A 15,425-nucleotide genomic window follows, 5' to 3' on the forward strand; every position below is an offset into this window, starting at 1 on the left:
AAACGATATTTTACTTTCGAGCACAGGAACTCATCAATCAAATATCAAACTTGGTATAGAGCAGGATATTTTGCTGTTTTGGTCGATTTTTGTGATGCGACGTCTCGCTAACAAAACAAATTCAAGTTTCAAACTCCGCGCGGCCATTTTGAATATTTGCATAATAAGTAGGTAAATCGATATAACCAAAAATAGTAATGTACGGCACTGAAGACAGGACCAAAGAGTGAATTCCAACAATTCTTATTTAGATTTCGAATCCTCTTGAAAATTCAATGTCTTTTAAGCAATTCCGTGCTTCCTTGTTTACATGGAGCTTAGGAGATCCTACAATACAGTTACTCACCAAGTTATGATCGAGAATGAAGTATTTTTAACCCGTTCTCTATCCCGAGCCAAAAAACTTGCTGTGGTGTTCGGCAAGGAACAAAGCAAAAAGAAACAGACTCGTGGTCTTCCACATTTAATACAAGATGGCGGATCTCTGACATGTGTTCTACCATGGTGCATTGCGCACCTTAACAATCCATAATGCAACGCGGCGGACACTACATCCCCCCCTTACTTAGCATTAAAGTCCATACTAGGAGCTAAATAACTATAACAGCTATAGTAGGGGTCCTACGCATGTATGTAAAACTGAAAAAAAAAAAAACTAACAAAACTTATTGTAGCACATAATCCTTAAAACGAACAGGTTGTTGCGCGCAGGTCGCTGATTGGCTAGAGAACCAGGAGACGCTGGCATTTCAGCTGTACAATCAAGTGTGGACTGGTTCTGGGTCTCAGGTGCGGTTTGGTGTTCCTGCGCGATTTCAGGTGGAGTAGGCAGCATGTCTGCGGCGACTGCTTCCTGTGGTTTGATGAACTTCTTCATTTGTGCTACATTCCTCATCTTCCTATTTCCATCAGAATCCTCCAGTACAACTGCATTACCTGTCTTCTGCAAAACCTTGTAAGCTTCAGGCTCAAAAACTGGAGAGAGTTTGTTCTCGCGGCGAGTCTGTCGCAGCAGTACTTCATCGCCTTCATCAATTCCACTTGGCTCAGCATGTCTTCTAGCATCAGCATACTCTTTCTGTCTGAGTTTTGATAGAGCGTCTCTGTCCCTAAGTTTGTGTTGCCACTCTGACTCTGTCGCTCTATCCTTCGGAATCTTTACACTAGGTAGCTTGTCTCGGAGCTGCCTTCCCATTAGGAGTTCGGCTGGCGAGCATCCAGTTGCGGCATGGTTTGTTGTGCGATACTGAAAAAGGAAATCATCAAGCGCTTTCTTCCAATCATTTCCTTGCAAGTTTGCTATCCGAATCACTTTAAGAATTGTTCTGTTACATCGTTCCACTTCGCCGTTGCTCTGTGGCCAATATGGAATTCCTTTCTTATGTTCTATGCCTAAGAACTCTAAGAAATTCTCAAATTCTTTCGAGGCAAAGGGCGGTCCGTTGTCGCTGCGAACCGTGTATGGTATGCCATGTGTTCTGAATATTCCCTCCAATGCCGTGATGACGTGTGGCGCATCGGTTTTCTTAAGGAGTACTACCTCTGGCCATCTGGAGTAGTTATCCACAACTACCAGCAAGTGGTTTCCTCCAGGTATCTCAGTCAAATCTGTGGCGAGGTCCTCCCATGGTTCTTCAGGTAGTTCTGTTGATCGAACAGGTTCCGGTTTGCCACGTGGTCCAACTAGCTGGCAGGGGTAGCAGGCCTTGATGAACTGTTCAGCCTGTGCATCCATCTGCGGCCACCATAGTTTGCTTCGCAGGCGGGATTTTGTGCGCACCATTCCTTGGTGTCCCTCATGAGCTAAAATAATTGCTTGCTTCCATAGGGATTCTGGTAGCACAATTCGGTTTCCACGCATCACTAATTGTCCGGCAATCCACAACTCCTTTGACACTGCTTTGTACAAGGTACCTGTGAGGCGGGTGAAGTCTCCACTTCTAATTGCTTCGCGTACCAGAATAAGGGTTGGGTCCTTCTCTGAAACAACCTCTACATGCTTTGGGGTCATGGCGACAGGTACTGCGGCCTTTGCAGTGCTAAACACATACTCGCTGGTTGCTTTAGAATCAGCTGTCTGTACTGGACCAACTGGTAAACGACTCAGGGCGTCGGCTGAATTTTCCTTTCCGGAAATGTGCCTGACCACATAGCTGAATTGCTGAAGGTACAACAGCCAGCGTTCAATCCTAGCAGACGGGGGTTTAGACGTTGGACCTAGGACTGAAATTAAGGGTTTGTGATCAGTTAGTATTTCAAAATGGGTTCCATAAAGGAACATGTGAAATTTCTCACAGGCCCATTTGACAGCAAGGGCCTCTCGCTCGAACTGTGAGTAGCGCTGTTCAACCTTACTAAGCTTACGACTTGCGTAGTACACTGGTCGAAATTGACCATCACCAGGTTGTCTTTGCTCTAGTATGGCCCCCAGGCCAACTGGTGAGGCGTCAGTGATAATCCTGGTCTGGGCTCCCTGTGTAAAATAAGACATGACTGGTGCACATGTTAGCAAGTGCTTAATTTGTGCAAATGATTCTGCCTCTTTGGCACCCCATTTCCATTTAGCATTTTTACTGGTAAGATCCCACAGGGGAGCAGAAATGGTTGCAAACTGTGGAATGAATTTGGCACAAAATTGAGCAGAACCAAGGAAACTTCTCACCTCTGATTTGTTGGTTGGTGCAGGTGCCTCGACAATTGCTTCGACTCTTTTGTCAGATAACTTAAGACCATCTGCAGAAATGGTGTCTCCCATGAAATCCATACTCGAGGCTCCTACCACACATTTCTCATAGTTGAGGGTGAGCCCGCTGTCTTGCAGCTTTTGGACAGCTCTTTCCAGGTTCTCGTCATGCTCCTTTTGGTTCCTACCCACTATAAGAATGTCGTCATGCATGTTGAAGGCTCCAGGGCAGTCTTTCAAAACTTGCCATATCAGGTTCTGGAACTTCTCGGTAGCCATGTTCACACCGAAGAGCAATCGACAGTAGCGATATAAACCTGTTGGCGCTGCGAAAGTAGTTATGTCTCGGGACTCTGGGGATAACTCGATTTGATGGAAAGCCATGTTTAAATCCAATTTGGTGAAAATCTTTGCATCTGAGATTTCCTGTAGGGTTTCTTGCATAGTAGGTACTGGGTGTCTTTCTCTTAAGATAGCCTGATTGGCCTGGCGCATGTCCAAACAAATGCGAACATCTCCATTTGGCTTTTCGACTGCCACAAGGGGATTGATCCAACTTGTAGGACTGTTTACCTTTTCCACCACACCAAGCTTCTCAAGTTCCTCTAACTTGTCAGCGACCTTCTGCCTGCGACTAAAAGGAATCCTACGCAATGGTTGTGCTACTGGCTTAATATTCTGATCAATATGTAACTTGAGTTTAAAACCTTTAAGCTTGCCCAAACCATGAAAAACATTAGGAGATTTGGCCTTAAGCGCTGCTTTGCTGTTTAACTGAGTATTTATAGCTGAGAAATCTGAGCTACAACTATTAACCTGAACTCCTACTTTGAGTATGCCTAGAGCTTCAGATAATTCACGACCTAACAAAGTTGACGCTTTTCCAGAGACAATGAAAAACTTTGCGCGCTTATCCACATTTGTTTCTGGTACATGCACATTAAGCATACAACTACCCTTAAGATTTAAAGCATCACTAGACGAATATGCAAAAATTTGCTTGCTACTTGGCTTCAAAACAATGTCTCCTTTTGATAAGTCATTGAATGTCCTTTCTGACATAAGGTTACAGCTTGCACCCGAATCAATGATGACATTCTGTATAACACCTCCAATAGATATCTCCATAGTACCAGGCGGTGACTCTGTGTGCGTGCAGAATACATTAAAAACATCTTCCTCTTCGCTATCAGTTTCTTGAACATCAACAGCTTCCACTTGTCTTACATGAGATGGCTTCCTGCCCTTTGATTTTGGTCCACTTGCAGACTTTGCTTTTCCAGATGTCTGCTTTGATTTGCAGCAGACCTTGAAATGTCCAATTTTCCCACATTTTTCACATTGGTGATTTTTGGCTACATCTGCAGTCAGCAGCTTTATGACCCTGCTTATTGCAACGATGACATCTGCCATCAAACTTGGGACCAGCACTGTCAGGCTTCTGTTGTACTCTCAATTGGTTAACACCACCTTGATCTGGCACAAGAACTAGTGCTTCTTTGTCATGGTACGTGTTGACAATTTCCAGGAGCTTGCTGAGAGTCAGACCTTCCTCACGAAAGAGTTTTGCTTTGAGGGGTTTATCCAATATGAAGGTCAAAATTCTATCTCGAATTTGACTGTCCTTTTGGTCGTTGTACTCGCAGTGTTCGCAAAGGGTTTGCAGTCTAATTGCAAATTGATGAATCCTCTCACCGGGTTTTGGTACCGCTGTCAAGAAGGCTTGCCTGGCCATCGGTACGTTTTTCTTGAGTTTGAAGTGTTGAGTGAGAGAGTCCATGGCTGTTTTATAGTCCTCCCCCTGTTGTTCAGCCGTAAAAGCGTGAAACATTTCTCGTATTCCAGCTCCTGCTAGGTGAAGAAGTATTGCTCGTTGTTGTTTCGAGTCTTTGATGCCAGATCCAGTGCAGTAGAGCTCAAATTCGAACTTCCAGATTGTCCATCTTTGTTCCAGCGTGGCTGGTTCGCCAATGCAGTCGAAGGCTTTTGGCGTTGGTAATCCTGATAAACAGACGGCCATACCGGCTTTTTTTTGACAGATTTAACTTCAGTATGTGTTTATCCAGTTGTTGATCCCATCCTCGTCGCCAGAATGTGGTGTTCGGCAAGGAACAAAGCAAAAAGAAACAGACTCGTGGTCTTCCACATTTAATACAAGATGGCGGATCTCTGACATGTGTTCTACCATGGTCAGGTCAGGTCAGGTCAAGTCAATAAATCCTGCTACCGGTAAACATGTAGGTCAGGTCAGGTCAGGTCAATAAATCCTGCTACCGGTAAACATGTAGCCCGGTACTACCTGTCTCAGGTCGAGTTGCTGGCGACTAAACTGGCAGCCCACTGGAGTATCATTACTCCAGGTGGAAGGGTGCTTCTGATCATCCTGGCAGAACTAAAAACAAAATCTGTCTTAAGGTCTCTGGTGGGCCAAATCAGACAGGAGTATGTGGCACCCTCAGAGCGGAAACCGACAGACTGGTTCTCCGATCAGCCGCTGCAGCATGCCTGGAGCTATGACATGTCTCGGCTTGCCCTTGCCTGCCATAACTGTCTCTAGGAAATGCCGAGAGAGTGAATCTAGAAGAGCAAGACCTAGTTTTACTTCAAATCACGCTGAATCAGCGCTTGCATGCAGTTCTATGAAATATGGTCAGATCTGAATTACCCAATGCCGGCTCGAACGTCGCCCGGACAAACAAGGTTCGCGCTGATCATCTCCCGCTCCGGATGACAGTGAAAAGTAAGCTAGGAAGCAGGAAACGACTCGTTCTTGCAGAATGGAATGTGAGAACACTCATGGACAGGTCTAGATCTGAGAGACCTGAGAGACAGACTGCCCTCATTGCGCGGGAACTGTCGAGATATGAGGTTGATATCGCCGCCCTTAGTGAAACTCGCCTGGCGAATTATGACAGTATGGTGGACTGTGGCTATACTTTCTTCTGGAGTGGAAAGACAGAGGAAGAACGCAGGGAATCTGGTGTGGGTTTCGCTATCAGAAACCAGATCACGAGAATCATGGAAGAGGATCCAACACCGGTCAGTGACAGGATAATCACCATGCGTCTACCGCTAGAGAAGAATGTGTATGCGACAGTCATAAGTGTTTATGCACCGACTCTGACAAACCCAGATGAGAACAAAGAGCAGTTCTACAGTCAAATGAGGGAGGTGCTTTCCAAAGTCCCAAAGAAGGATAAGCTCATTGTCACAGGTGATTTCAATGCAAGAGTTGGCTGCGAACACGAGAAGTGGGAAGGTGTGTTAGGACACCACGGGATTGGAAAATGCAACTCAAACGGAGAATTGTTGCTCACCCTCTGCGCTGAACATAGCTTGGTGATCACCAATACTATCTTCAGACATAAAGAGCATCATAAGGTCACTTGGATGCACCCCCGCTCCAAGCACTGGCACTTATTAGACTACATGATAACGAGAAAGAAAGATCTGAATGACATACTGGACACAAGAGTTATGAGAGGGGCTGATTGCGCCACAGATCATCAGATGGTCAGGTCCAAGGTGGCCTTCTCGCTGAGGAGACCGCATGCACGGACAAAGGCTAAACCACCAACAAAACTGGATGTGCGGAAGATCAGGAGTGGTGACATGAAGGCTAAGCTACAACACGAAATGAATGAGGCCCTGAAAAGTGACATGAAGGCTAAGCTACAACACGAAATGAATGAGGCCCTGAAAAATCTTGAAGAGATGGATGGGAGTGAGATTGAGGCACAGTGGAATACTCTGAAGACAGTTGTGTATGAAACAGCAGAAAAAGTATGTGAGAAGCCGAAACGAAAACACCAAGACTGGTTTGATGAAAACGATAAACATCTGGAATGTCTGCTGGAAAAGCGGAATGCTGCTAGAGCCAATATGCTGCAAACAAACACAAGGTCCAACAAGAATAAGTACACGGCTGCAAGGAGGGTACTTCAGCAGTACACGAGAAAGCTCAAGACAGACTGGTGGGAACGAAAGGCAGAAAGTCTACAACAGGCATCGGATGTAAATGATATGAAGGGCTTCTACAACGGACTACGAGAGGTGTACGGTCCTGCAAAGCGTGGGTCAACCCAACTCACTGCTACTGACGGATGCACAATACTTCAGGAGAAATCGGAGATCCTAAACAGATTTGCCGATCATTTTGACCAACTCCTGAATGTATCAGGGCTTGTGGATGAGGGAGCACTCAACAGTCTCCAAACAAGACCAGAGGTAGTGTGCCTTTCTGAGCCGCCAGACATAAAGGAGGTTGTGGATGCAATCGATGCTACACAAGAGGGGAAATCACCTGGTAAATGTGGTATACCTGCGGAAATCTGGAAGCCAGACATAAAGGAGGTTGTGGATGCAATCGATGCTACACAAGAGGGGAAATCACCTGGTAAATGTGGTATACCTGCGGAAATCTGGAAGCATGGTGGTACAGAGATTGTGTCCAAGCTGCATAAACTTGTCCTCAAAGTCTGGTCAGCGGAGAACACACCTCATGACTGGAGAGATGCCAGTATTATCCCTATTTTCAAGAAAGGTAGTCGGAGAGACTGTGGAAATTACAGAGGTATATCCTTGCTCTCCATCGCTGGTAAGATCCTCTCTCGTGTTCTGCTGAACAGGATTAACAGACACATAGCACCAGTCATACTGCCCGAGTCCCAGTGTGGTTTCAGGAGTGGCAGGGGCACAATGGACATGATTTTCTGTCTGCGACAGACCCAGGAGAAGTGTATAGAGCAAAACATGCCGCTATATGCAGTGTTCATTGACTTCTCAAAAGCCTTTGACACTGTATCGAGAGAGGCACTCTGGCAGGTCCTGGTCAAATTTGGCTGTCCACCCAAGTTTGTCAATGTTATACGATCCCTCCATAGCGGTATGAAAGCTTCTGTATCCCAAGGCGGAAACGACTCGAAGCAATTCGATGTCTCCAATGGAGTAAAGCAAGGGTGCGTCCTGGCGCCAACGCTCTTTTCTCTATACCTGTCGGCCATGTTGGAGATAGCCTTCAAGGACTGTGTTGATGGGGTGTCAATCCAAACAAGGCATAACGCCGACCTATTCAATGTTGCTCACTTCAAAGCGAAAAGGAAAACATGCCAGGTCATAGTACGAGAAATGCTGTATGCGGACGACAGCGCATTGGTGGCACATGATGTGGAAAGTATGCAGAGATTAGTAGACAGATTCTCCTCAGCTGCAGAACAATTCAGCCTGAAAATCAACATCAAAAAGACAGAGTGCTTATTTCAACCAGTGAAGCGTCAGACATTGACTCAATTCCCTGGCGAAATCCATGTAAGAAATGAGACCCTGGTCCAGACCAAAGACTTTGTGTACTTGGGAAGTACCATCTCTGACAATGCACGAATAGATAATGAGATCACCTTCAGAAAGGGGAAGGCCAGCGCAGCATATGCTAAGCTGAGAGAGCGGCTGTGGGACAACCATCACGTATCGCTCAAGGTTAAAGGCAAGGTCTATCGAGCAGTTGTCTTATCGGCCCTAGTATACGGTGCAGAAACATGGACTGTATATCGCAGCCAGGTGAAAAATTTACATGCATATATGATGCGACACCTGAGAGAAATAATGAAAATTACTTGGATGGATAAAGTCACAAACAAAGAGATATACAAGAGGACCGGATTACGGTCAATGGCTGACACACTCATTGAGAAAAATCTCAGATGGACTGGGCATGTTCACCGCATGGACACTGACAGATTGCCTAGGCAGCTGCTCTACTCTCAGCTCACGACAGGGACCAGGAATCAGGGTCGGCCTAGACTCAGGTTCAAAGATGTGGTAAAGAGGAACCTGAAGTGGAGGGATATAAGCTCAAACTCTTGGCAAACCACTGCTCGGGATCGTCCAGCATGGAGAGTTAAGATCAAAGGACCAACACAATAGAACAGTCATCGTCGCCTCGACGGACTGCCAATGATGATGATGTTCTACCATGGTGCATTGCGCACCTTAACAATCCATAATGCAACGCGGCGGACACTACACTTGCATGCTCATCAATGGAACCCTCTAATTTTATAATTATTGTGCCAGCAAACAACATTACTTTTTCTTTCAGATTGCCTTTTGTTTTTATGTTATCCATACCTTTCCCCTCCCAATGTCAAAGTACCCTCTCTTTGACGATCTAGCCTGCGTGCAGCCGGCTACATTATTAATTATATTATTAATAATGGAACTATTTCCGGCTGAACGCAGGCTATGACGAGCAGACTCTTACCAAGGCTTTCGAATTTTTCTTTGGCTAGCTGTTGCAATACAATGAACGCCTGTCGGTTTCTTGATCACTCTTGCTTTTATTGACGAAGGGGGTGTTTTTGTCGCTCATCCTTCAGTTGACGTAATGGATATAGATAAAATTCTTAGCTCTATAGGCGGTTTTGGATTTTTTCAGAAGCGCAATTCATTCATTCTAGGTTTAGTGATTTTTATTGCGACGTTTCAAACGGTCTTGATTGTGTTCGTGGGCATGGAGCCGCCATGGAAATGTGCCCAAGATAGCACAACCTGTACACTAAATGGTACTTTCTCCAGCGGTGACGAGAATTATGATTCTCGCTGTAGCATGAATCGTTCCGATTGGGAGTTCACCTCTGGATTTACGTCAATAGTGAGTGAGGTGAGTTGTAAACACAGCAGGAAATTTGACCAACAGGTGTTCAGCTGTCGGGAGCTTCCTCGTGGTCTTGCATGTGTGCAATTCTCCGCGTCGTCGCACCCCTACGGGTTATATATTTTGCCCCAGTTATAACTAGCTACAGGTTTATAGCAGTTACTCTCTCTGGAGTCTATTATGCTTTTGCCAATAAATAATAATAATAATAATAATAATAATAATAATAATAATAATAATAATAATAATAATAATAATAATAATAATAATAATAATAATAATAATAATAATAATAATAATAATAATAATAATAATAATAATAATAATAATAATAATAATAATAATAATAATAATAATAATAATAATAATAATAATAATAATAATAATAATAATAATAATAATAATAATAATAATAATAATAATAATAATAATAATAATAATAATAATAATAATAATAATAATAATAATAATAATAATAATAATAATAATAATAATAATAATAATAATAATAATAATAATAATAATAATAATAATAATAATAATAATAATAATAATAATAATAATAATAATAATAATAATAATAATAATAATAATAATAATAATAATAATAATAATAATAATAATAATAATAATAATAATAATAATAATAATAATAATAATAATAATAATAATAATAATAATAATAATAATAATAATAATAATAATAATAATAATAATAATAATAATAATAATAATAATAATAATAATAATAATAATAATAATAATAATAATAATAATAATAATAATAATAATAATAATAATAATAATAATAATAATAATAATAATAATAATAATAATAATAATAATAATAATAATAATAATAATAATAATAATAATAATAATAATAATAATAATAATAATAATAATAATAATAATAATAATAATAATAATAATAATAATAATAATAATAATAATAATAATAATAATAATAATAATAATAATAATAATAATAATAATAATAATAATAATAATAATAATAATAATAATAATAATAATAATAATAATAATAATAATAATAATAATAATAATAATAATAATAATAATAATAATAATAATAATAATAATAATAATAATAATAATAATAATAATAATAATAATAATAATAATAATAATAATAATAATAATAATAATAATAATAATAATAATAATAATAATAATAATAATAATAATAATAATAATAATAATAATAATAATAATAATAATAATAATAATAATAATAATAATAATAATAATAATAATAATAATAATAATAATAATAATAATAATAATAATAATAATAATAATAATGGTGGCACTTAAATTCCTATTTTGACGTTATCCAAAGATTGTGTAAAATTATTAAAATAAGTTACTTAATTTACGGGTGGGAACATTTTTATTGTGTATTGGTTAATTTGGGCCGAAAATGGCCTGTGAATTTCAACAAATTTTTAATAGATTATGTGTATTGATGGATTTTCAAATCAGGGGCGGATCTAACTTTTCACTGATAGGGGGGGGGGGTGCTTGGCTGAGTGACAAAGGGGGAGGGGGAAATTATTTTATGCTGGTGCTCTAACTTCTCTTTTTTCTTGGCTCATCAAAGGAGATGGGTGGGGGCATGCACCTCAAATGAATGGGATCTTTTTCGGATATTAGTTTTTATTGTCAGCCCAAAGAAGGGGTTTAAGACCCCTAAACCTTCCCCCTAGATTTACTACCGCAAATCATAATGCACCTCTTGTTTCTTTTTTTCAGTGGGACCTTATATGTGGGAAGGCAGCTATGGCTAGCCTTGCTCAGTCCATACTATTTATAGGCTGGATCCCAGGTGCATTCATCATTGGCAAACTTTCTGACATGTTTGGCCGTACCAGAATGCTCTTCCCTTCAATAGCAGTTGTAGCTGTTGCATCATTGTCATGTTCTTTTGCACAACATTTATGGTAGGTATTGCTTAAAAAATGTTTTTAAAAGTATTAAAAGGGCATAGCATTTTTATTCTTATACATGATACATCAAATGACTAGAATAATTGTGAGCCTTGATAACTAGTCTCCCTGGTTAAACTATGTTTATAATGAAAAATATATGTTTCAGCAAAATGTCTTTGAATTTTTTCTTCACAGGCTATACCTGGTACTACGTGCAATTGTTGGATTTTTTGAAGGCGGAGTATACATTGTTCTCTATGTGTTGAGTACAGAGTTTGTTGGGCCAGCACATCGCAGTCTTGCAGGGACACTAAACTGGGTGTTTTTCACTCTCTCTTTGATAACTTTGGATGGCCTTGCTTATGGTCTACATGACTGGAGACATCTATCCATCGCTGTTTCAGTACCAGCACTTCCACTGTTTTTTTTCTGGTGGTAAGTCTTTTTTTTTAAACTAGTGGATAAGGGAAGAAACCAAAATATAGATAGAGTAAATATAATATTCAAAGGGTCTTGCTTATGGTCCAGGCACCCGTTTCTAGACACACCTGAGAATTCTCGGGCTCGAAAACCTTATTTTGCATTTTTGCTAAAATTTTTGCATGTTTTCCTTTTGGAGAACCACTTTCATGGTTTAGAACAATTTGTACTTCCTCTTGGTTCGTATTCCAAATGATTACGCTCAATAGGGCTATTTTTGAAGTTTTGCTGAATCCAAAAAAGTTACCCGAAAAGTCTTGGGTGACTGTGAGGTCCCGAGAACTAAGCCATGTGAATTTCATGCCCGAGAAGTTCAGAAAAGATCAAAATCTATAAATCTATAGATAGGATCATCCTTCACATGAATCTTTGTAGTATACGATGTTTGATGATATTCCAAAACATTTTAATGCCATAAATTTTATAGGAATTAGCCTGCTGTTCAAAATTAAAGAATAAAACGTCTTTAGGGCCAGAGAATTCTCAGGTGTTCAGAGAAACAAGCCCCAGATCTGGATTTAACCTAAACAGGTGTAATATTATACAAAAAGTAATGCAGTATTTTTGGTGTGTGACCCATTAAATTTTATGACCCCTACCCCTCCTCCCCAGATACATGTCGTATCCTTACTATCAAGCTAAAACAATGAAATTTCACATTATTCTAGGTGAAATTATAATGTCTTCAATGCAAAAGGTTTTTGATACTTCAGGTTGGTTCCAGAGTCTTGCCGATGGCAGCTTGTCAATAACAGGTGCAAAGAAGCTAGACAGACCCTGGAGCACATCGCAAAACTTAATGGCAAGAACCTGCCATCAGATGTTATGCCAGCTATTAACAATGTTGAGGAGGAAAAGTTATTTCGTGGGGGTATCTTGGACCTTTTCAAACCAAGGCAACAGCTCAAACAGACGCTCATACTATGGTTTTCCTGGTAAAAGTTTTGTCTTACTTTATTATTATCAACATGTCATTGACATGACAAAAATGTTTCAAATAAGCTCATTTCATATCACAAAAGGTGGACCTGGTATTTCATCCCTGGTGTTTCACAGGTTTACCAATCCTATGGTGTTTTATGTTGTGATGTTGTAAGGGGTGATTTTAAGTGCTAGTGTGTTTAATTCTTCTTTTGCGCAGGTTATTTAACACCTATGTGCTTGTGTGTTTAATTCATCTATTGCACAGTCTAATTAATGCCATGGTGTATTACACAGGTTAACTAATGCCATGGTGTATTATGGGGTGACGTTAAGTGCCGGTGTGCTGGGTGGTAGCTTGTACCTGAACTTCCTGTTGGCCTCGCTTGTGGAGCTACCCGGGAACCTCTTCTCCATCTGGTTTATGAACCTGTAAGTAAGAAAAAAAAAAAAAATATTACTATCCATTTTACTTGAAATTTTAGAGGCATTCTTATGAATCTCCCGACCTAAACAAAACACTTTGGCTTTACTTTGTTTTTTCTTAGTAAAGCATTTTTACTGTCCTAATGTAATTCATCCTAAAAAGTAGGTGATATTTTAGTAAAAAAGGTGATTCTAAGTAAAGATTCGCCTTTCATGCAAATGATCTTGTGATCTTATTTTAGGAATAAAGTATACTTGGTCAATATAGTCTCCAAATATATTTTTTAGGGTAGATTCAGATAATGTAGATAATATAGATGAACTATATGTTTCTGTTTTCATAGTGCTTTTCAGGTTGGTGGCATAAAATTCTATGGCAGAAAACGTGCTCTGATTATTGGACTCATTCTAGCTGCTTTGTTTTGTACTTTTGTGTCTGTATTTCCAAAGAAAGGTAATCAATTAGATTAGGTTTAGTTTGTATGCTTTGTCTAGCTTCTGCAAATATCACTTTATTTTTTTCCCAAGGGCCTGGACACTACCAAGTGATTAAAATAATATCTGCAGTCCTGGGCAAGTTTTGTATATCCATATCGTTCTGCACCATATATGTCACGTCTACAGAACTTTTGCCCACAGTGATCAGGTGAGCCCTACCTATCCCCTCGTCAGGGGCATGCAGATCCAGGGATGTTTATCTTAAAAATAACAAGAAAATATAAGTAAACTCATTGTAGAACAATAAATCCGGCCCTTCCTTTCTTGGAACTTATGGATCCTCCCTGTCTGGGACATTTATGTTTGAGAAATGCTTCAGTAGCAGTTGATCTTCCTACTTGCTGGGGCAGCCTTTTTTTGACAAAGTAAAATCCAGTAAATCCAGGGTTTTAAGGCCTTTAAAAGGTCTTAAATTTATGGTTTTTAAAAGTCTTATTTTTCTCAAATCCCGGATAAATGTTTATAATTTAAAAGGGGGGTTCTTCAGGGGACAAGTGATAGGAATGCTCGTCAGAAAATTCGAAAAATAGCCCTAAAAATACCTGCACACCAATAATTGCTATCCTAAAAAACACATTAGCAGCAAAATTATAAAAGTCTCTAATTGTTTTGCTTTAAAGTCAGAAGTATTAAATAAAAAAGAAAACGTAGTCTGGCTCGTAGTGGCTTTTTCTGCAACCCCCTAAAATATTATTTCTAAAAGAAAAGCCTATTACATTTCAGATCCCATCCAAAAATACCTAAGACTCGATTTTGACCCTTAAAATGCGACAAGCATCCCTATCCGAAATGGGAGCCGCGAGGGTTGTATTTCTTCAAGTTCCGCTGCTATTAAGTTTTGCAATCCAACGTCTTAAAAAGAGGAGAGGGTGTGAAGAAGAGACTTCCTTATCCTACAAGTCAAGGAATTCACAATCCCCATCATAAAGTCAGGTCTCTACACCAGTGTCATTAAACTTTTGCGTCGCTATTTTTTTCCAAGCTTAAAGTTTGTTGAACCCTATATGCAACTAATCATTTAAATTGTTCAATTGAACAGAAATATAGGCATGGGGAGCATGGCGGTGTTCGACCAGCTAGGTGCGTCTCTGGCACCTTTTATAATCCTACTGGTGAGTAGAGTATCTGCAATTTAACTAGATATGAATTTTGTGTAATTGTGTTTCTCTGTTCCATTGTTTAAAGGACAAGTCACACCCCATCCTACCTTTCAGTTTGATGGCGGGATTTGCTCTTATCGCCGGCCTTCTCTGCCTTCTGCTACCCGAACCCCTTGGTAGACGAACTTTGGAAACCCTAGATGACGTCAACCGTGACAACGCGACGTTTGCATTGCCAGCGGATAATACCGATACGATAGATACTGCACTATAGATGTGCTGTAACCCGCACAAGATATCGTTATATTATTCCAAGATATCGAGTTTCCTTGCAAACAGCGCTTGCATCGTCTGACGTTGCTATTCCCCCCCCCCCCCTTTGTTGAAGAAGCAACTCACGACATTATACAACATATTGTTTTCTTAACAGAGCAATATTACTGGGTCCAGTCAAACTACCTTTTGCAACAAGAGGTTTCGTGCTTGAGGAGCCAGTATTGCGTTTTGGTCACTTATTAAAGCATTTTACTTGTTTGTTAATTTATAAGATAAGTCTTTTTATTTTGTATGTGAGTGTACATTATAATATATATTGTGAGTAATAAAATAGAATATTTATGATACATGTAGAAGAATTGCGAAATGTCTCACCCCTCTTTTCGCTCTCAGCGGCGTAGCCAGGATTTCTTAACGGAAGGGGGCCCAAAAGGCCC

At 39.8% G+C, this 15,425-nt stretch overlaps 1 protein-coding gene and 1 long non-coding RNA gene across 3 annotated transcripts; one reads left to right on the top strand and one right to left on the bottom strand.

The window, feature by feature from the left end:
- Positions 1–8,846: 8,846 nt before the first annotated feature.
- On the top strand, positions 8,847–14,986 carry LOC5517969 (solute carrier family 22 member 15). 2 transcript variants are annotated; one of them, XM_048723895.1, is made up of 9 exons: positions 8,847–9,341; positions 11,112–11,299; positions 11,483–11,722; positions 12,481–12,702; positions 12,986–13,120; positions 13,459–13,568; positions 13,643–13,760; positions 14,652–14,724; positions 14,827–14,967. In XM_048723895.1, exons 1-9 carry the CDS (start codon positions 9,066–9,068, stop codon positions 14,890–14,892), a joined length of 1,428 nt encoding a protein of 475 aa, XP_048579852.1. In that variant the 5' UTR covers positions 8,847–9,065; the 3' UTR covers positions 14,893–14,967. The 2 variants fall into 2 exon arrangements, with proteins under 2 accessions (XP_048579852.1, XP_048579851.1); XM_048723894.1 differs by having other exon boundaries at positions 8,849–9,341; positions 14,798–14,986.
- Positions 11,333–14,908, bottom strand: LOC125561038. Its single transcript, XR_007307043.1, has 4 exons — positions 14,820–14,908; positions 13,772–13,812; positions 13,053–13,118; positions 11,333–11,741 (listed from the first exon to the last, which is right to left on the bottom strand). It is a non-coding gene; the product is annotated as an uncharacterized LOC125561038 (long non-coding RNA).
- Positions 14,987–15,425: the final 439 nt, after the last annotated feature.

This window comes from Nematostella vectensis, chromosome 2 (assembly GCF_932526225.1).
Source record: "Nematostella vectensis chromosome 2, jaNemVect1.1, whole genome shotgun sequence".
Lineage (NCBI taxonomy): Eukaryota > Metazoa > Cnidaria > Anthozoa > Actiniaria > Edwardsiidae > Nematostella > Nematostella vectensis.